Source organism: Telmatherina bonti, assembly GCF_933228915.1.
Source record: "Telmatherina bonti genome assembly, chromosome: 6".
Lineage (NCBI taxonomy): Eukaryota > Metazoa > Chordata > Actinopteri > Atheriniformes > Telmatherinidae > Telmatherina > Telmatherina bonti.
In genome coordinates this window covers 856892-879282 of record NC_136624.1, presented here as the reverse complement: position 1 = coordinate 879282, position 22391 = coordinate 856892, and the positions used below count along the sequence as shown (strand labels likewise).

General features: G+C 47.8%; 2 protein-coding genes across 2 annotated transcripts in view; both read left to right on the top strand.

The window, feature by feature from the left end:
* Positions 1–12457, top strand: part of klhdc8a (kelch domain containing 8A) — a gene marked incomplete at both ends in the record, with an annotated part of 102300 nt that extends 89843 nt beyond the window's left edge. The window contains one exon of the mRNA XM_079242438.1: positions 12404–12457. Coding sequence (XP_079098564.1) covers positions 12404–12457 — 54 coding nt within the window. The remainder of the gene's footprint in view (positions 1–12403) is intronic.
* The window catches only part of LOC306757709 (uncharacterized protein), a gene marked incomplete at its 3' end in the record, with an annotated part of 493032 nt that overhangs the window by 204908 nt on the left and 265733 nt on the right, over positions 1–22391 (top strand). The window lies entirely within an intron of this gene.

Here is a 22391-nt window from a genome sequence, read left to right as displayed (position 1 = left end):
GCGAACCAAAAACCTGAGGTGGGCAAACCAAAAACTGGAGGTGGGCGAACCAAAAACTGGAGGTGGGCAAACCAAAAACTGGAGGTGGGCGAACCAAAAACTGGAGGTGGGCAAACCAAAAACTGGAGGTGGGCGAACCAAAAACTGGAGGTGGGCGAACTAAAAACTGGAGGTGGGCGAACTAAAAACTGGAGGTGGGCGAACTAAAAACTGGAGGTGGGCGACCCAAAAACTGGAGGTGGGCGAACCAAAAACTGGAGGTGGGCGAACCAAAAACTGGAGGTGGGCGAACTAAAAACTGGAGGTGGGCGACCCAAAAACTGGAGGTAGGCGAACCAAAAACTGGAGGTGGGCGAACCAAAAACTGGAGGTGGGCGAACTAAAAACTGGAGGTGGGCGAACCAAAAACTGGAGGTGGGCGAACCAAAAACTGGAGGTGGGCGAACCAAAAACTGGAGGTGGGCAAACCAAAAACTGGAGGTGGGCAAACCAAAAACTGGAGGTGGGCGAACCAAAAACTGGAGGTGGGCAAACCAAAAACTGGAGGTGGGCGAACCAAAAACTGGAGGTGGGCGAACCAAAAACTGGAGGTGGGCAAACTAAAAACTGGAGGTGGGCAAACTAAAAACTGGAGGTGGGCAAACTAAAAACAGGAGGTGGGCAAACCAAAAACTGGAGGTGGGCGAACCAAAAACTGGAGGTGGGCAAACTAAAAACTGGAGGTGGGCAAACTAAAAACTGGAGGTGGGCAAACTAAAAACTGGAGGTGGGCGAACCAAAAACTGGAGGTGGGCGAACCAAAAACTGGAGGTGGGCAAACTAAAAACTGGAGGTGGGCAAACTAAAAACTGGAGGTGGGCAAACCAAAAACTGGAGGTGGGCAAACTAAAAACTGGAGGTGGGCAAACCAAAAACTGGAGGTGGGCGAACCAAAAACTGGAGGTGGGCAAACTAAAAACTGGAGGTGGGCAAACTAAAAACTGGAGGTGGGCAAACTAAAAACTGGAGGTGGGCGAACCAAAAACTGGAGTTGGGCAAACTAAAAACTGGAGGTGGGCGAACCAAAAACTGAGATATGTGTGATAATTGGCAGCTCTCACATTCAAGTAAAATTTCTGATAGACATATATCAACCGCAGACTGCTGGGTTCTGATGCAGCTCCATGTTTACTCTGACGGAAACAGTCCTACATTCACCAATGGATGAACCAGTTTTCGTCTTACTGTTTGTTATGAGATGTTTCACTATCTACTATGAAAGCAAAAAGATACACCAATAATTGTTACATAATAGCATCCCAACTATCTGAATCACTATGGAATCATGAGGTGGCAAAGTATTCGCACCCAGTATTACACACCCTGTTTCAGCGGCACTGTTTTCCAGTACCCATGGTGACAGATGCACACAATTAGATGTAACCCAGTATTCAGTGTCTGTTTCCCGCCTATTGCTGTAGCAGCGATCTCATGCAGAGTCAGCGAGTGTATATGACCTAAATATGTGCAGGTCTGAGTTGGCTTTGATAAATAAAAACATTAACTATATGATCAATATATGTCATTTAGAAATGTGTTCATGTGAAGGAGAAGACAATGATGCATTAAAATTGGGTGTATGATCTAAAGAGAAAACCTCACACTGCAATACTGCTGGTGAGCAGAGGCCGTCATAGGATAGTCTGGTGTTGTAGATGGTTCTGTGCATGTTTGCCTGTCCAGATCAGACAATGGTTCCTAATGTGCCGAATCTTGGAATCCACATGTGAGTGGGTATCTGTACAGTCCTTTGTGAGTCACAATGGTCAACAGTTCCTGTGAAGTCGGATCCACATGCATTTGGCGGTATGCCTGGCTTAAATCTATTTTGCTAAATTTCTTTCCTTCAGCTAGACCAGCAAATAGGTCATCAATGAGCGGTAATGGATACTGTTCTGTGACCAAAAGAGGATTTAGTGTGACTTTGAAGTCACCACAAATCCTTGGTGAGTCATCTTTTTTATGACAGGGACAATTGGCGTGGCCCATTCTGCCTCCACTTTACGTTTAATGGCATATGGAACAGGTCTTGCCTTTAAACATGTAAGTGTACTTTCTGGTTTCACAGCCAGTTATACTGTAATATCCTTCATACTGCCAAGCTCTCCATCAAAAAGTTTGGAGTGTTTGCTCAAGATTTCCTGCAGTGGGTCAGTATCTCCCAGTTTAAGCAGAAACTTCTTGTCAATTCAGTCTCAGTTCTTTTACGACCTAACAAGGCAGGGTGTTTGCCTGTAACAAAGACTTTTTGGTGGTTGTGCTCCACTTTAGCATTCACCATTCCTAGCACTGGAACAGGCTCACGGAATGGAAGTGCCGCCATCACCCTTTAATGGATTTCAATGAAAATATGGTGATTTTCTGCAAATGCAATTACTTCACAATATGAAGGAAATCGGCGAGGACGTGCGATGGTTGGTTTCTATAACAGCATGAGAAAAATCTAAATACGAACAGCACGGACCTTTTTAATTCTTGAAGATTGCTGTGAAATCAGCGTAACCGCTGGAGCATTAATGCAGAGAAACACACGCAGGGTCCGCTGCACCGCAGCAGGGTGACGTCAGAGCCGCTCTCTTCCACTTTCAGAGATCTGAAGCTTCATCACAAACTAACAATTAAATATCATTTAATACGGTTTAAACAATATGATGGATATTTTATCTGCAGTGACTGATTTCAACTAACAATGTTGGTAGAACATGAACATAATGCAGTACTGAGATGGGGAGGGATCGGGAGACTTTATCACTTTCTCCCTTTTCTACTCTGGTTATTGTTCAACCGATGGTCTCAATTAACCTGAAAAAATAAAATAAAAGCAGATCAGATACATTCATTAGTAACCATGGGCCGCTGTTTGACATCGTCCTTCCAGATATTCTTTCGACTTTGTTTTGTCCGTTTGTCGCTAACATCTCTGTTGCCATGGGTTACCAACTAGCGTTTGAGCCGACACAATGATTTAGAATTATTTGGCAATTTAAGGGAACCTTTTTTAACTAATGTCCAGTTTCACTTTTTACCAGACACCCTGCAACCACTCAGAATCAAATATTCACCAGGACCGTGGTATATTATTAATTAATATTAGTAGATTCTAATATATTGATTGTCCGGTCTTCCAGTTAGGCTCCCTAGAAGTTCCCGCCTCCAGCTGGTAAGCCCCGCCTCCTGCTGTGCCTCCTTCCACCTTCCAGACATGAGCGAACTGCGTTCATCTCTCACTTCACGTCTTTATTACTGGAACTCCTCCTGCTCCTCCTCTACAAACTGCACCTCCTTCTCTACAACCTGCACCTCCTCCTCTACAACGTCCTGCTCCTCCTCTACAACGTCCTGCTCCTCCTCTGCAACCTAGACCTCCTCCTCTACAACGTCCTGCTCCTCCTCTACAACCTAGACCTCCTCCTCTACAACCTGCACCTCCTCCTCTACAACCTCCTGCTCCTCCTCTACAACCTGCAGCTCCTCCTCTACAACCTGCACCTCCTTCTCTACAACCTGCACCTCCTCCTCTACAACGTCCTGCTCCTCCTCTACAACCTAGACCTCCTCCTCTACAACCTGCACCTCCTCCTCTACAACCTCCTGCTCCTCCTCTACAACCTGCAGCTCCTCCTCTACAACCTGCACCTCCTTCTCTACAACCTGCACCTCCTCCTCTACAACGTCCTGCTCCTCCTCTACAACCTAGACCTCCTCCTCTACAACCTGCACCTCCTCCTCTACAACCTCCTGCTCCTCCTCTACAACCTGCAGCTCCTCCTCTACAACCTGCACCTCCTTCTCTACAACCTGCACCTCCTCCTCTACAACGTCCTGCTCCTCCTCTACAACCTAGACCTCCTCCTCTACAACCTGCACCTCCTCCTCTACAACCTCCTGCTCCTCCTCTACAACCTGCAGCTCCTCCTCTACAACCTGCACCTCCTTCTCTACAACCTGCACCTCCTCCTCTACAACGTCCTGCTCCTCCTCTACAACCTAGACCTCCTCCTCTACAACCTGCACCTCCTCCTCTACAACCTCCTGCTCCTCCTCTACAACCTGCAGCTCCTCCTCTACAACCTGCACCTCCTCCTCTACAAACTGCACCTCCTCCTCTATAACCTGCACCTCCTTCTCTACAACCTGCACCTCCTCCTCTACAACGTCCTGCTCCTCCTCTACAACCTAGACCTCCTCCTCTACAACGTCCTGCTCCTCCTCTACAACCTAGACCTCCTCCTCTACAACCTGCAGCTCCTCCTCTACAACCTGCACCTCCTTCTCTACAACCTGCACCTCCTCCTCTACAACGTCCTGCTCCTCCTCTGCAACCTAGACCTCCTCCTCTACAACGTCCTGCTCCTCCTCTGCAACCTAGACCTCCTCCTCTACAACGTCCTGCTCCTCCTCTACAACCTAGACCTCCTCCTCTACAACCTGCACCTCCTCCTCTACAACCTCCTGCTCCTCCTCTACAACCTGCAGCTCCTCCTCTACAAACTGCACCTCCTTCTCTATAACCTGCACCTCCTTCTCTACAACCTGCACCTCCTCTACAACGTCCTGCTCCTCCTCTACAACCTAGACCTCCTCCTCTACAACCTGCACCTCCTCCTCTACAACCTCCTGCTCCTCCTCTACAACCTGCAGCTCCTCCTCTACAACCTGCAGCTCCTCCTCTACAACCTGCACCTCCTCCTCTACAACCTCCTGCTCCTCCTCTACAACCTAGACCTCCTCCTCTACAACCTGCACCTCCTCCTCTACAACCTGCAGCTCCTCCTCTACAACCTGCAGCTCCTCCTCTACAACCTGCACCTCCTTCTCTACAACCTGCACCTCCTCCTCTACAACGTCCTGCTCCTCCTCTACAACCTAGACCTCCTCCTCTACAACCTGCACCTCCTCCTCTACAACCTCCTGCTCCTCCTCTACAACCTGCAGCTCCTCCTCTACAACCTGCACCTCCTCCTCTACAAACTGCACCTCCTCCTCTATAACCTGCACCTCCTTCTCTACAACCTGCACCTCCTCCTCTACAACGTCCTGCTCCTCCTCTACAACCTAGACCTCCTCCTCTACAACGTCCTGCTCCTCCTCTACAACCTAGACCTCCTCCTCTACAACGTCCTGCTCCTCCTCTACAACCTAGACCTCCTCCTCTACAACCTCCTGCTCCTCCTCTACAACCTAGACCTCCTCCTCTACAACGTCCTGCTCCTCCTCTACAACCTAGACCTCCTCCTCTACAACCTGCAGCTCCTCCTCTATAACCTGCACCTCCTTCTCTACAACCTGCACCTCCTCCTCTACAACGTCCTGCTCCTCCTCTACAACCTAGACCTCCTCCTCTACAACGTCCTGCTCCTCCTCTACAACCTAGACCTCCTCCTCTACAACGTCCTGCTCCTCCTCTACAACCTAGACCTCCTCCTCTACAACGTCCTGCTCCTCCTCTACAACCTAGACCTCCTCCTCTGCAACCTGCACCTCCTCCTCTACAACCTCCTGCTCCTCCTCTACAACCTAGACCTCCTCCTCTACAACCTGCAGCTCCTCCTCTACAACCTGCACCTCCTTCTCTACAACCTGCACCTCCTCCTCTACAACGTCCTGCTCCTCCTCTACAAACTAGACCTCCTCCTCTACAACGTCCTGCTCCTCCTCTACAACGTCCTGCTCCTCCTCTACAACCTAGACCTCCTCCTCTACAACCTGCAGCTCCTCCTCTACAACCTGCACCTCCTCCTCTACAACCTCCTGCTCCTCCTCTACAACCTGCACCTCCTCCTCTACAACGTCCTGCTCCTCCTCTACAACCTAGACCTCCTCCTCTACAACCTGCACCTCCTCCTCTACAACCTGCACCTCCTCCTCTACAACCTGCAGCTCCTCCTCTACAACCTGCAGCTCCTCCTCTACAACCTGCACCTCCTTCTCTACAACCTGCACCTCCTCCTCTACAACGTCCTGCTCCTCCTCTACAACCTAGACCTCCTCCTCTACAACCTGCACCTCCTCCTCTACAACCTCCTGCTCCTCCTCTACAACCTGCAGCTCCTCCTCTACAACCTGCACCTCCTCCTCTACAAACTGCACCTCCTCCTCTATAACCTGCACCTCCTTCTCTACAACCTGCACCTCCTCCTCTACAACGTCCTGCTCCTCCTCTACAACCTAGACCTCCTCCTCTACAACGTCCTGCTCCTCCTCTACAACCTAGACCTCCTCCTCTACAACGTCCTGCTCCTCCTCTACAACCTAGACCTCCTCCTCTACAACCTCCTGCTCCTCCTCTACAACCTAGACCTCCTCCTCTACAACGTCCTGCTCCTCCTCTACAACCTAGACCTCCTCCTCTACAACCTGCAGCTCCTCCTCTATAACCTGCACCTCCTTCTCTACAACCTGCACCTCCTCCTCTACAACGTCCTGCTCCTCCTCTACAACCTAGACCTCCTCCTCTACAACGTCCTGCTCCTCCTCTACAACCTAGACCTCCTCCTCTACAACCTCCTGCTCCTCCTCTACAACCTAGACCTCCTCCTCTACAACGTCCTGCTCCTCCTCTACAACCTAGACCTCCTCCTCTACAACCTGCACCTCCTCCTCTACAACCTCCTGCTCCTCCTCTACAACCTAGACCTCCTCCTCTACAACCTGCAGCTCCTCCTCTACAACCTGCACCTCCTTCTCTACAACCTGCACCTCCTCCTCTACAACGTCCTGCTCCTCCTCTACAAACTAGACCTCCTCCTCTACAACGTCCTGCTCCTCCTCTACAACGTCCTGCTCCTCCTCTACAACCTAGACCTCCTCCTCTACAACCTGCAGCTCCTCCTCTACAACCTGCACCTCCTCCTCTACAACCTCCTGCTCCTCCTCTACAACCTGCACCTCCTCCTCTACAACGTCCTGCTCCTCCTCTACAACCTAGACCTCCTCCTCTACAACCTGCACCTCCTCCTCTACAACCTCCTGCTCCTCCTCTACAACCTGCAGCTCCTCCTCTACAACCTGCAGCTCCTCCTCTACAACCTGCACCTCCTCCTCTACAACCTGCACCTCCTCCTCTACAGCCTCCTGCTCCTCCTCTACAACCTGCAGCTCCTCCTCTACAACCTGCACCTCCTCCTCTACAACCTGCACCTCCTCCTCTACAACCTCCTGCTCCTCCTCTACAACCTGCAGCTCCTCCTCTACAACCTAGACCTCCTCCTCTACAACCTGCACCTCCTCCTCTACAACCTGCAGCTCCTCCTCTACAACCTGCAGCTCCTCCTCTACAACCTGCACCTCCTCCTCTACAACCTGCAGCTCCTCCTCTACAACCTAGACCTCCTCCTCTACAACCTGCAGCTCCTCCTCTACAACCTGCACCTCCTCCTCTACAACGTCCTGCTCCTCCTCTACAACCTCCTGCTCCTCCTCTACAAACTAGACCTCCTCCTCTACAACCTGCAGCTCCTCCTCTACAACCTCCTGCTCCTCCTCTACAACCTCCTGCTCCTCCTCTACAACCTAGACCTCCTCCTCTACAACCTGCACCTCCTCCTCTACAACCTCCTGCTCCTCCTCTACAACCTGCACCTCCTCCTTTACAACCTGCAGCTCCTCCTCTACAACCTCCACCTCCTCCTTTACAACCTGCACCCCCTGCACCTCCTCCTCTACAGCCTGCAACTCCTCCTCTACAACCTGCACCTCCTCCTCTACAACCTGCAGCTCCTCCTCTACAACCTGCACCTCCTCCTCTTCAACGTCCTGCTCCTCCTCTACAACCTAGACCTCCTCCTCTACAGCCTGCAACTCCTCCTCTACAACCTGCAGTTCCTCCTCTACAACCTGCAGTTCCTCCTCTACAACCTGCACCTCCTTCTCTACAACCTGCAGTTCCTCCTCTACAACCTGCACCTCCTTCTCTACAACCTGCACCTCCTCCTCTACAACCTCCACCTCCTCCTTTACAACCTGCACCCCCTGCACCTCCTCCTCTACAGCCTGCAACTCCTCCTCTACAACCTGCACCTCCTCCTCTACAACCTGCAGCTCCTCCTCTACAACCTGCAGTTCCTCCTCTACAACCTGCACCTCCTCCCCTACAACCTCCTTCTCCTCCTCTACAACCTCCTGTTTTTAGTCCCATAAAAACGGGAAACTCTGCGGGGGGGATCCCGAGGCGTTCCCAGGCCAGCCGAGAGATATAATCCCTCCAGTGTGTCCTGGGTCTTCCCCGGGGTCTCCTCCCAGAGGGACGTGCCTGGAAGACCTCACCAGGGAGGTCCAGGAGGCATCCTGACCAGATGCCCGAGCCACCTCAACTGGTTCCTCTCGATGCGAAGGAGCAGCGGCTCTACTCTGATCTCCTCCCGGATGACCGAGCTCCTCACCCTATCTCTAAGGGCGAGCCCGGCCACCCTGCGGAGGAAACCCATTTCAGCCGCCTGTATACGAGATCTGGTAGGAACGTAGATCGACTGGTAAATCGAGAGCTTCGCCTTCTGGCTCAGCTCCTTCTTCACCACGACAGACCGGCGCAGAGTCCGCATTACTGCAGACGCCGCACCGATCCGTCTGTTGATCTCGCGCTCCATCCTTCCCTCACTCGTGAACAAGACCCCGAGATATTTAAACTCCTCCACTTGAGGCAGGACCTCACTCCCGACCCGGAGAGGGAAATCCACCCTATTCTGGCTGAGGACCATGGTCTCAGATTTGGAGGTGCTGATTCTCATCCCAGCCGCTTCACACTCGGCCGCGAATCGCTCAAGCAAGAGCTGGAGATCACGACCAGATGAAGCCAACAGGATCACGTCATCTGCAAAAAGCAGGGACCCAATCCTGAGGCCACCAAGTCGGATCCCCTCAACACCTCGGCTGCACCTAGAAATTCTGTCCATATAAGTTATGAACAGAATCGGTGATAAAGGGCAGCCTTGGCGGAGTCCAACCCTCACTGGAAACGAATCCGACTTACTACCGGCAATGCAGACCAAGCTCTGACACCTGTCGTACAGGGACCGGACAGCTCGTACAAGGGGGTCCGGTACCCCATACTCCCGGAGTACCCCCCCACAGGAGCCCCCGGGGGACACGGTCGAATGCCTTCTCCAGGTCCACAAAGCACATGTAGACTGGTTGGGCAAACTCCCATGCCCCCTCCAGGACCCCAAAGAGGAGAAAACCACACTGCTCCTCCTCTATCAGGGATTCGACTATCCGGCGGACCCTCCTCTCCAGGACCCCTGAATAGACCTTACCAGGGAGGCTGAGGAGTTTGATTCCCCTGTAATTGGAACACACCCTCCGGTCCCCCTTCTTAAAAAGGGGGACCACCACCCCAGTCTGCCAGTCCAGTGGTACTGCACCCGATGTCCACGCAATGCTGCAGAGGCGTGTCAGCCAGGACAGCCCCACAGCATCCAGAGCCTTAAGGAACTCCGGGCGGATCTCATCCACCCCCGGGGCCTTGCCACCAAGGAGCTTTTTGACCACCTCAGCGACTTCAGCCCCAGAGATAGGAGAGTCCACCCCTGAGTCCACCAGCTCTGCTTCCTCATCGGAAGACGTGTTGGTAGGATTGAGGAGGTCTTCGAAGTATTCCATCCATCGACCCACAACGTCCCGAGTTGAGGTCAGCAGCTCCCCATCTCCACTGTACACAGTGTTGATGGAGCACTGCTTCCCCCTCCTGAGCCGCCGGATGGTGGACCAGAATCTCCTCGAAGCCGTCCGGAAGTCTTTCTCCATGGCCTCGCCGAACTCCTCCCATGCCCGAGTTTTTGCCTTGGCGACAGCCGAAGCCGCATGCCGCTTAGGCTGTCGGTATCCATCAGCTGCCTCCAGAGTCCCACAGGCCAAGAAGGCCCGATAGGACTCCTTCTTCAGCTTGACGGCATCCCTCACTGCTGGTGTCCACCAACGAGTCCTGGGATTACCGCCACGACAGGCACCAACGACCTTACAGCCACAGCTCCGGCTGGCCGCCTCAACAATAGAGGTACAGAACACAGCCCATTCAGACTCAATGTCCCCCGCCTCACCCGGGACATGTTCGAAGCTCTGCTGAAGGTGGGAGTTGAAGCTCACTCTGACAGGGGACTCAGCCAGACGTTCCCAGCAGACCCTCACAACACGTTTGGGCCTGCCAGCTCTGACCGGCTTCCTCCCCCACCATCTGAGCCAACTCACCACCAGGTGGTGATCAGTTGAAGCTCCGCCCCCCTCTTCACCCGAGTGTCCAAGGCATGTGGCCGCAGGTCCGACGATACAACTACAAAGTCGATCATTGAACTGCGGCCCAGGGAATCCTGATGCCAGGTGTACATATGGACACTCTTATGCTGGAACATGGTGATCGTTATAGACAATCCATGACGAGCACAGAAGTCCAATAACAAAACACCATTTGGGTTCAGAGGGGGGGGACCATGCCTCCCAATCACTCCCCTCCAGGTCTCACTGGCATTGCCCACGTGAGCATTGAAGTCCCCCAGCAGAACAATGGAGTCCCCAGAAGGAGCACCCTCCAGCACTCCCTCCAAGGACTCCAGAAAGGGTGGGTACTCTGAACTGCTGTTCGGTGCATAAGCACAGACAACAGTCAGGACCCGTCCCCCCACCCGGAGGCGGAGGGAAACTACCCTTTCATCCACCGGGGTAAACCCCAACGTGCAGGCACCAAGCTGGGGGCTGATGAGAATGCCCACACCTGCTCGGCGCCTCTCACCATGAGCAACTCCAGAGTGGAAGAAGGTCCAGCCCCTCTCGAGGGTTCTGGTTCCAGAGCCCAAGCCATGCGTCGAGGTGAGTCCAACTATATCTAGTCGGAACCGCTCAACCTCGCGCACAAGCTCAGGCTCCTTCCCCACCAGAGAGGTGACGTTCCACGTCCCTAGAGCCAGTTTCTGCAGCCGGGGATCGGACCGCCAGGGTCCCCGCCCCTTGCTGCCGCCCAGCTCACATTGCACCCGACCCCTACAGCTCCTCCCGCAGATGGTGAGCCCACGGGAGGTGGGGCCCATGTAACCCTTTTGGGCTGAGCCCAACCGGGCCCCATGGGCAAAGACCCGGCCACCAGATGCTCGCTCTCGTACCCCACCTCCAGGCCTGGCTCCAGAGGGGGGTCCCGGTAACCCGCGTCCGGGCAAGGGATCATTCATGCCCAGGTTGGTCGTCATCATAGAGGTCGATGAGCCGTGTTTGGTCTGGTCCCTCCCCTAGACACCTGTTTGCCATGGGTGACCCTACCAGGGCCATAAAGCCCCCGACATAGCTGCTAGGATCTTCGGGACGCACAAACCCCTCCACCACGATAAGGTGACGGCTCGGGGAGGGGATAATAAATTCTATTAAAATCTTTTTTTTTTTCTTTTTTTTTTTTATAATAAAATCTATTAAAAAAATAAAAAAGAATAAAGTCATGTCGTTTAGATAAATGATGGCAGCAAAATGAATATTGGTCCATACATACAGAAAAGAAAATACCTCTGTATGTGACGCTGTTTGTTACAGATTACTACACTGGGGAGGTTATAAGATCAGACATTATAACCCCCAAGGTTACATTTCCTTCCAAACATAAATATTTACCGATTTACCAATTGAAATTGATTGAAAAAATAAAAGAAAATGAGACGTTGAGGTCAACTGTTGCCTCTGTAATGTACTGTATAAAGGAAAAGAAGTTGTAACAAGTCAGAATTTCTTTATCATTTGTTGGTTTTACAGTTAAATTCCTTCACTATATTTAATTGTTAAGGAGCAGAGGTTTTAGAGCTGAACCTCTGCTCCTGGAAACCTCTTGTTGGTGCAGAGGTTTCCAGACCTTCGCAGCTTCCACTTCGTTCCACTACGTTCCTAAAGCCCATTCATGCTAAACCCAGAAGATAGACGGACACTTTGGTCGATGTTCTGCGTCTTATACGTGAGTAATTATATCCGTTTTCAAGGACCTTGTGGATCCGTTGCTCTAGGCAACAAGCAGAGCACTACCACCAGAAACTGCAGTGTTGAGCAGCTTAGCTAACAGTAAAAAGAACAAGCAGACACGAAAATGAAGATGACAAGGACAACTGTAGAAATGGTGGGAGCTTCTGAAGAGTGTGTTGGTCATGTCAGGCAGATGCAAACAATGTTGTAGCGGCACATTACCGCCACCAGCTGGTGTCTGGACCTCATGTCACATTGCTGTTTCTATGGAAACCTCTAATAGGATCTTAAGAGGAAAGAACTTAGATCATCTTATGGTTGGATTACTTCTATATGATGAGTTGATGGGGATTATATTTTTGTTTTCATTTAGTTAAAGTATCAATATTACTCCACTGGGAAAAACAATGCAGCCTTTGATTGCCTGTGTTCTTCATTTCAGGTTCCCAGCTCAGCCCATGAGATCCTGTATGTCAAAGAGGAAGAGTATTTGTAATCTGTCTTGAGTGACACCAGATTATGGATGCTGATTGGTGATTCCACCTCCTCCTGTCTGCACATCCCTCCTGAATCAGACTGTAGTGCAATATTTAGGAAGCCTTGAAAACAGAGACTGATGGAGCTAGCTAGCACACACTAGCTAGTTTGTTTGATGCGCTAGGTAGCACTGCCCCCTGCTGGACATTACTGGCATGTGCACTATGGAGAAGCAGGCTCTGTCTCTCCAAGTTAAATTGTCGATGCGCAATTCTTCTGCATTGTACGTTGTAGTGCATACGTGGAAAAGGAAATATTTTGTAGCCATCATGTCTAGTATTGTAGACAAAATATAAAATATGTGGGAGACCTGTTTTTATTATGTTTATATTCCATGTCTGCATTTCTCTTTATGGTTAGCTTTTCTGCATTGCATGAAGTCCACAAAAGTTTTTCATTTAATCTATTAACATAACTGCAATATCTGTATATTATTTATGATCGTTTACCTAAAGGAAGAGTTTAATGTTTGGTTAAGTAAATGCAGGAGCAGAATTAGCAGTTGACACCATCACACATGACATGTGAAATGCTGTGGTATCTCCTCTGTGGTTTAAGTCTAGATATTTATTAAGTAATACACTGCAACTATCAAAGGAAACAGAATAATTAATGACAGCATGTGTGTGTTTAGGTTCTTACTAAACTGCTGTGTAGAGGAAGAGATGGATCCTGTCAGACTTCCAGGCTGGTTCTTCCCATTTTATTCTAGTAGCAATATGACACGTCCGTCTTTTGAGCAACATGTGCCGTGCAGTGAGAATCCTTCCTGATTGTCTTACCTCAGGTTGTGATGTTCCAGATATTTGTGGTTTGAAGCCTCATTTCTTTGCTTCAGACTGTTCGGTGATAGTTGAACTACCTGTGCAATACCCTTTCTGTCCTTCAACCAATCACGTCATGTTTTGTTTACTGTATAACTTGTTATATTTGGTGTAAATAAAACTTTGTACCGCACTATTGTTCCACTAGATGGCACAGTGACACACAACTCCACATGTTCACGGCCTCACACAATCAGGTTGTCCAGACTGATACAACAACAGCATTTTATTTCATTAAAGTCAGACGATTTTTCATAAGTTTATTAAGTATTTAGCAAAAATATGCATTTATTAAACATATATTATCTTTACAATCTTGTTTTTTTTCAGGCCAATAGAAAAGGAAACACTTAGGAGACATAATTTGGTCTATAACTTTTAGTATTAAAGTAGTAGCCCATAGTATTACTATCAAGTTTTGTTAAGATGCTTTTAGATATGTTAGTCAATCAACAGGGATGGAAGAACCTGTTCAGAGTGCCTAAAAGTAAATTCTGAGAGACTGAAAAGGCTTTGGAAATTGTTTCATCTCCACAGAAACACACATTTCTTCTGCCTCTAGGCATTAAATATACATATTAATGATGTATGTATGATGTAAAACCAATTTTGGAGGATCACTTTTGTTTAAGCTGCAGACAGAAAATCCTTCCTGTTTCCATGAGAATGAAACCAGAGTTCAATTCATGTTTAAGGAAATATGAAAAAAAAACAGCAAATATGAAAAACTAAAGCCAGTTAACAACTTTTTGTCGATTAAGTCCAGACTTTTTCTTTCTTTCTGCTGTTGTTTAGGTTGTCTTCACATTAGCGGACTGAGATATTGGACTCATTCTACAAACCTCAGCTCAACAAAAAATTGTGACATTTTCTAAACAGAAAAAATAATCTTGAGAAATTTTACATTTCTCTGATTCCTGTGAAATCCACTGTATAACATAATTACAGATTGTTCTTCAACATAAATGATCAGAATTCCTGAGACCAGAATGGGAGGCACGACCTTTAGTTATCAGTTTTTCTCCTGGGGAACCAGCTCTTCATTTAGGTCTGGGATTTAAAAACTAAAATTGGCACATTTTTTGTTTTTTATGTCCATGTTTTTTTATTTGTTTGCATTACTGTTACATTTCAGTACTACTTCAGGTTTACTTTAATTGGTGTTGTTCATTTTTTAATCTCTTCAGTTTTAATTCTAATATGATTGTGGTTTTTTTTTTTGTTTTGTTTTTTTGTAGATCTGTAAAGCAGTTCAAGTCGCACTTTAAATGCTTAAAAAGTGCTATATAAATAAAGCTGAGTTGATCTGTGTTGTAGAAGAGTCTCAGACCCGCAAGTTAATTGGAGGCAGGTGAGGGTGTGGCAATTGGGTATTAAAGGAGCATTGTGTCATGATTTTTCCCAGTCGTCCCTGAAGGCACCATCCTGTGCTGATGAGCTGATGATCTCCACCTGGGCCTCCTTCTATTTAAGCAGCGGGCTCAGGATTGTTGTTGCCAGATCGTCAGATTGTGTCTGCTCGCTTCCAGCCTTCTGAGAACACTAGATTACCCCGGTATTCCTGCCCTGTTTCCCCTTCTCCTGAGAACCTGCCCGCCCAGAGTTTTTCCTCTTGCCCCCACCATGGACCCAACAGAACCTCAGGATTGGCGTGCCAGGGTAGAGGCAACAAGAAGCTGGATTGAGTGAACTGGTCTCTAGTGTTAAGTCTATGGCAGAAAGACTAGCTAACCTGTCTGGTTTTGATCCTGCAGACCCCTCTCCCTCTGCTTCAGCCTCTCAGACAGCATTGCCTGAACAGGAACCCCGGATGAGTCCTCCAGAAAGGTTTGGAGGGGAGCCAGGTCAGTGTCGGGCTTTTCTGGTTCAATGCTCTTTACAATTTGAACTTCAACCCTCATCCTTTCCCTCTGAAAGGTCAAAGGTTGCTTACCTGATTTCGTTGCTCACCAGGAGAGCTCGGCTGTGGAGGACAGCCGAATGGAAAAGGGGATCTTCTATCTGCTCTTCTTATAAAAGGTTTTCCGAGGAACTGCGGCAGGTCTTTGATCCAAGGAGACCCGAATATGAGGCTTCAAGAAACCTGTTTTCCCTCTCTGTCCGGCAGGTCAGTTACAGACTATATCATTGATTTTCGCACCATTGCTGCAGATAGCAAGTGGAATGCCTCTGCATTATTTGACGCCTTCTACCAAGGACTATCAGAGAGAATAAAGGATGAGCTCGCAGCCAGAGAACCCCCTTCTGACCTTTGTTCTCTCATGGATGTGGCTGCCCGTATAGACCAGCGGCTAAGAGAGAGGCGGAGAGAGAGTGCTCGGGACTACAGGGTAAGACGATACAAATCACCGGTCAAAGCATTCAATCACCTCTCTACTGCTAATCCTCCAGCTGAACCGGTTAATCCCGAGTCCGTGGAACCCATGCAGATTGGCTGCTCTAGACTATCTCCAGCAGAGAGGGAGCGGAGGATGACCAACCGACTCTGTTTATATTGTGGTCAGCCAGGACACTTTGTGCGTATCTGTCCAGCAAAAGATCAGGCTCAGCAGGGAAGGGGAGGACCCTGCTGAGCCGAACTCTGTCTGATTCCTCCGTCTCTCGCCCGTTGTTCCACATAAGATTAACCACTGCTTCCCAAGAACATTTGCTGTCCGTTTTCATTGACTCCGGGTCGGACAGAGTTCATGGATAAGGAGTTGGCCGAACAACTGGGTCTAAGGGTCTCTTCTCTGGGAAAGCCCATACGGGTCCGAGCCCTAGATTACCACCTGTTGCACCAAGTAACCTCAAGAACTGAACCGGTCCAGGTAGCGGTTAACGATCATCAAGAGGTAATCAGCTTTTATCTGATTTCATCACAACGTATTCCAGTCATATTTGGTATTTCCTGGCTGCAGCGTCAAAACCCACACATAGATTGGCGGGAGGGCAGAGTAATTAACTGGGGGGTGAACTGTTTGACTAGTTTACGTTCCTCCCCTGGGACACAAGAAATGTCCCCTTCACAGTCGGAAAGTGTCTACCCAAGTCTCTCTAAGGTACCTCCCCAGTATCATGACCTGAAGGAGGTGTTCAATAAGGTACGGGCTTCATCTTTACCACCTCATCGCACATACGATTGTGCAATTGATCTCCTTCCGGGTTCTTCACCACCTCGGGGTAAATTGTACTCATTGTCAGCCCCAGAGAAGGAGGCCATGGAGAAATATATTTCAGAGTCACTTTCCGCAGGACTGATTCGCCCATCTTCATCTCCAGCCGTGGCAGGTTTCTTTTTTGTGGAAAAGAAGGATGGTTCTCTTCGCCCTTGCATTGATTACAGGGGTTTGAATGAAATCACAGTAAGGAATCGTTATCCCCTACCACTTATGTCCTCAGCGCTAGAACTACTACAAGGGGCCACCATCTTCACCAAACTGGATCTCCGTAACGTCTATCACTTGGTACGCATTCGAGAAGGAGACGAATGGAAAACCGCATTTAACACTCCCACAGGCCATTATGAATATCTGGTCATGCCATTCGGGTTGACTAATGCCCCTGCAGTGTTTCAGGCCTTTGTAAACGACGTGCTGAGGGATATGTTGAACAAGTTTGTCTTTATTTACCTGGATGACATTTTGATCTTTTCACAAACCATGGAGGAGCACATTTTTCATGTAAGAACTGTGTTACAGCGACTTCTCCAGAACCAGCTCTACGTAAAGGCTGAAAAGTATGAGTTTCACTGCGCTACTGTGACCTTCCTGGGGCTGATGATCTCCGCTGGCAGTTACAGGATGGATCCTTCAAAGGTCTCTGCCGTCAGAGAGTGGCCTGCCCCAGAAAACCGTAAGCAGTTGCAACGTTTTTTAGGGTTTGCCAATTTTTACCAGCGGTTCATTAAGAATTACAGTGCCATTGCTTCTCCACTCCATCAGCTAACCTCCGCTAAGGTGCCCTACAGGTGGACAGATAAAGCGGAATCTGCATTCTCCTCTCAAACAGCGTTTTTGCTCTGCTCCTGTGCTTCGCATGCCAGACCCCCAGGCACAATTCATTGTTGAAGTGGACGCATCAGACTATGGGGTTGGCGCTGTCCTGTCCCAAAGGTTTCCCGACGACTCCAAGGTTCATCCCTGTGCTTTCTTTTCAAAAATCCTATCTCCCACAGAACGGAACTATGACATCGGTAATCGAGAACTACTAGCAGTAAAGGCAGCACTGGTGGAATGGTGTCATTGTTTGTTTTTTGTTTTTTTTTGCAGATCTTGTTTATGTCCAACATTCTGTGTAAAAGTTTTAATTTGATTTTGAACAAATGTCTTAAACTTCACACCATTTATTTGGTTTTATTTTCTACCATTGGTGTCACCATTTCCCGTTTTTCCATATTTTGTGGTTACGCCAGGGTCAGAGTTGGCGTGGAGGTAGGGATCTTTTACCACCAAGTCGTGTTTTGATAAACCCCTAAAGTTGACTATAATTGGTGTACGCCGGGTTTTGTGTGTGCGACAGCTTCATAAATGAGGCCCCAGATGCCCAAACCACCTCAATTGGCTCCTCTCAAAGGAGCCAATCCTCTCATCCTTCCCTCAATCATGAACAAGACCCTGAGATATTTATACTCCTCCACTTGAGGCAGGACTTGACTCCCGACCCGGAGAGGGCAATCCACCCTATTCCGGCTGAGGACCATGGTCTCAGATTTGGAGGTGCTGTTCTCATCCCACCGGCTTCACACTTGGCTTTGAATCGCTCAAGTGAGAGCTGGAGATCCACAAAAAGCAGAGACCAAAAATTGAGGCCACCAAACCAGATCCCCTCAACACCTTCGCTGCGCCTAGAAATTCCCCCATCTCAAAAAGGGGGACCACCACCCCAATCTGCCAGTCCAGAGGCACCGTCCTTGATGCCCACATGATGCGGTTGAGGCGTGTCAGCCAGGACAGCCCCACAGCATCCAGAGTCCACCCCTGAGTCCCCCAGCTCTGCTTCCTCATCGGAAGACGTGTTGGTAGGATTGAGGAGGTCTTTGAAGTATTCCCTCCACCGACCCACAACGTCACGAGTTGAGGTCAGCAGCTCCCCACCTCCACTGTACACAGTATTGATGGAGCACTGCTTCCCCCTCCTGAGCCGCTGGATGGTGGACCAGAATCGCCTCGAAGCCGTCCGGAAGTCTCTCTCCATGGCCTTGCCGAACTCCTCCCATGCCCGAGTTTTTGCCTCGGCAACAGCCGAAGCCGCATGCCGCTTAGCCCGCCGGTACCCATCAGCTGCCTCCAGAGTCCCACAGGCCAAGAAGGCCCGATAGGACTCTTTCTTCAGCTTGTCCGCATCCCTCACTGCTGGTGTCCACCAACGAGTCCTGGGATTACCGCCACGACAGGCACCAACTACCTTACAGCCACAGCTCCGGCTGGCCGCCTCAGCAATAGAGACACGGAACACAGCCCATTCAGACTCAATGTCCCCCGCCTCACTCGGGACATGGTTGAAGCTGTGCTGAAGGTGGGAGTTGAAGCTCGCTCTGACAGGGGACTCAGCCAGACGTTCCCAGCAGACCCTCACAACACGTTTGGGCCTGCCAGCTCTGACCGGCTTCCTCCCCCACCATCTGAGCCAACTCACTACCAGGTGGTGATCAGTTGACAGCTCCGCCCCCTTCTTCACCCGAGTGTCCAAGGCATGTGGCCGCAGGTCCGACGATACGACTACAAAATCAATCATCGAAATGCGGCCCAGGGAGTCCTGATGCCAGGTGTATATATGGACACTCTTATGCTGGAACATGGTGATCGTTATAGACCAGGGGTCGGCAACCAGAAATGTTGAAAGAGCCATACTGGACCAAAAAAACAAAAAACATGTCTGGAGGCGCAAAAAATTAAAAGCCTTATATAAACCTTATCATGAAGGCAACACATGCTTTATGTATCTATATTAGCTATATAAGCCTCCTATCCAAATGACTAAATACATAATGAGCCTTAATAATAAAATGTTTATTTTCCCCGCTGCGCATCCTGTAGAGAATGACACACCACATGACTACTCATGTTTAACTTCATTACAATGTTAATGAATTGTGTTTCATTGCATTGATTAAATTAAAACAATGCAATAAAGAAATCCGATTTTTTTAATGTAATTTTTATTTTTCCGAATTAAAAAAAAAAACAACAAAATGGAATGAGCATAACGCTGGGTAACAAACAGAGTAGCCTGCATTTATAAAAAATAAACCAGCAGTCTTTTAAAAAAGGTAAAGTATATCAAATCAAATTAATACAGTTTGATTTCTGTGCAAATGCCAAGCAAGTCAGTGCAAGGGTAAAACGCAGCAGCATCCTCTTCTCTTTAGACACGCAACCAACGCAGCTATCCTCCGACCTGAGCACCATTACCACGTGTCATTCCAGATATATACTGACAATAATCAGAAATCATTTTATAAAAACATCCACTTTGTTCAGTCTTTGTCTATGAAGGATGATGTTCTTACCCGTTTAATGTGACTTCTGTTGTCGGACATCACTGGTCAGCTTCTCAACATGTAAGATGTGACTTGTGCTGAATTAATGTCCTTGATGTGCTGATCGGTGATGTTGCCGCCATATTTTTTTTTTTTTTCTTCTCATTTTAGCAATCACAATTATGGACATGGTAGATAACATAATTAAAAAACAAATAAACAAACAAAACAGAACAAAACAAAAAAACAAAAAAAAATGTGTACATATATAAAGAAAACACACACACACATCCGCACACACACACACACACACACACACACACACAGTAAAATAAAATACAATCTCACATAATACATTTGCCTAACAATTCTCAAACTGTAGTTTGGTTTAAAGCAGATAAATATGGATTCCAGAGTTCATAGAATGCTTTGATATTTCCCCGCTGGGAGAACTTAATCTTTTCAAGTTTTAAGAAGAAAAGAAAATCATGAACCCAATGTATATAGGTGGGTGGCAGAGACTCCTTCCATTTGAATAAAATAATTCTACGAGCCAGAAGTGTGATGAAGGCAATACAATCAGATTCTGTTTTTGATAATCCTATATTGTGAGATGTTCTGAATACGCCCAATAGGGGGCATGGTTGTATTGATTTACCAATAACCGAGCTTATTAAAGTGAAAATGTTTTGCCAGAATGGTTTTAGTTTTGTGCAGGACCAGAACATATGGACGTGGTTGGCTGGAGTAGCACCACACCGATTGCAATTTGGGTTCACATCTGGAAAAATCTTTGCCATCTTTTGGTTGGTCCAGAAACAGCGGTGTAAAATCTTACATTGCATAAATGATTGTTTTGCACTAACTGAAGAAATGTGGACCCTTTTAAGGATGGACAGCCAGAGGTCATCACAAAGTGTTATATTTAACTCAGTTTCCCATTCACGCTTCAGTACAAAAAAAGCTGTTTTTTCATTGCATAAAAATTTATTGTACAAAATTGAAATAATGCCCTTAAATGCTTGAGGCTGATCTAAAATGGAGTCAATTGGATTTTTTGGTGGTGCATTGGGAAACTGAGAGACACTTTTGGACATAAAATCCCGTGGTTGTAAATAGCGGAAAAAATCACTGTTTTTTATGTTAAATTTAGATTGAAAGTTGGCGAATGAAATAAATGTCCCATTATCATAAAAGTCAGCGAGGGTTTTAATGCCCATATCATCCCAGTCAGTGAAGGTTTTGTCCATTAAAGATGGTTTGAAGAGGTGGTTTGAGCGAACTGGAGCTCTTAGAGAAAAAGATGTCCAATTGAAATTGTGTTTACACTGAATCGAAATTTTAACAGTATTTTTCACAATAATATTTTTAGTACATTCAGTAGGTGGAGACATATTGGAAAAAATTAGGGCTGGCAGGGATGAGGGGCGACGAGATAATGCCTCTAATTGTAGCCATGATGGAGCATCAGCTCCTGGATGTTCATACAGCCAGTGGACAATTGGTCTAATGTTTGCTGCCCAATAATAATCCTGGAAGTTTGGAGCGGCCATACCTCCCATTTTTTTTTGGTTGCTGCAAAGTGGCCCATGCTATCCGAGGTGGCTTGCCGTTCCAAATGAAAGTTGTTATAATGCCATTTAATTTAGTAAAAAATGATTTAGGAATGAAAATTGGCAAACACTGAAAAAGATATGTAAATTTTGGTAAAATATTCATTTGAACAGAATTAATACGGCCAGCAACTGATAAAGGAAGGGATGACCAAGACTTCAGGTTGGACTTTGTCTGTTCAAGCAGAGGTTGAAAGTTGGCAGAGAAAATATCTGAATGCTTTCTGGTGACAGTGATTCCCAGGTAGATAAACTGGTCTGTGATTTTGAAGGGAAGTGCTTCTAGTGAATTATTATGAGCTGCTCTTTTTATAGGGAATACCTCACTTTTTTCAAGATTCAGTTTGTATCCGGAGAGTATTTGGAATCTATTTAGAATACTGAAGACCTCAGGTAGGCTGGTATCAGGATCTGAAATGAACAAGAGGAGGTCGTCTGCATACAGACAGACGCGCTGCTCTTGTCCCTCTCTCATAATCCCTTTAATCAGAGGGCTTTGGCGAAGGGCTTTGGCCAATGGCTCAATGGCTAATGCAAAGAGGAGAGCTGAGAGAGGACAGCCCTGCTTTGTCCCTCTGTGTAAGGGGAATTGGTTAGAGTAAGTATTGTTGGTTCGAACTGAGGAGACAGGCGATGTATATAGCAGTTTGATCCATGAAACAAATTTGTTGCCAAAACCAAATTTGTTAAGTGTAAAGAATAAATAGTCCCATTCGACTCTGTCGAATGCTTTTTCAGCATCCATAGATATGACTAATTCAGAGACTGAGTTGTCAAATGGATGATAAATTATGTTTAATAAACGCCTCACATCAAAATAAGAAAATCTATCTTTAATAAAGCCAGTCTGTTCATTGGAGATTATTTCAGACATTACTGTTTCTAAACGGGTGGCGAGGATTTTGGCCAAAATTTTGGTATCTACATTAAGCAGTGAAATTGGTCGGTACGAAGCACACAGTTGAGGATTTTTGTTTTTTTTTAACAGAAGAGAAA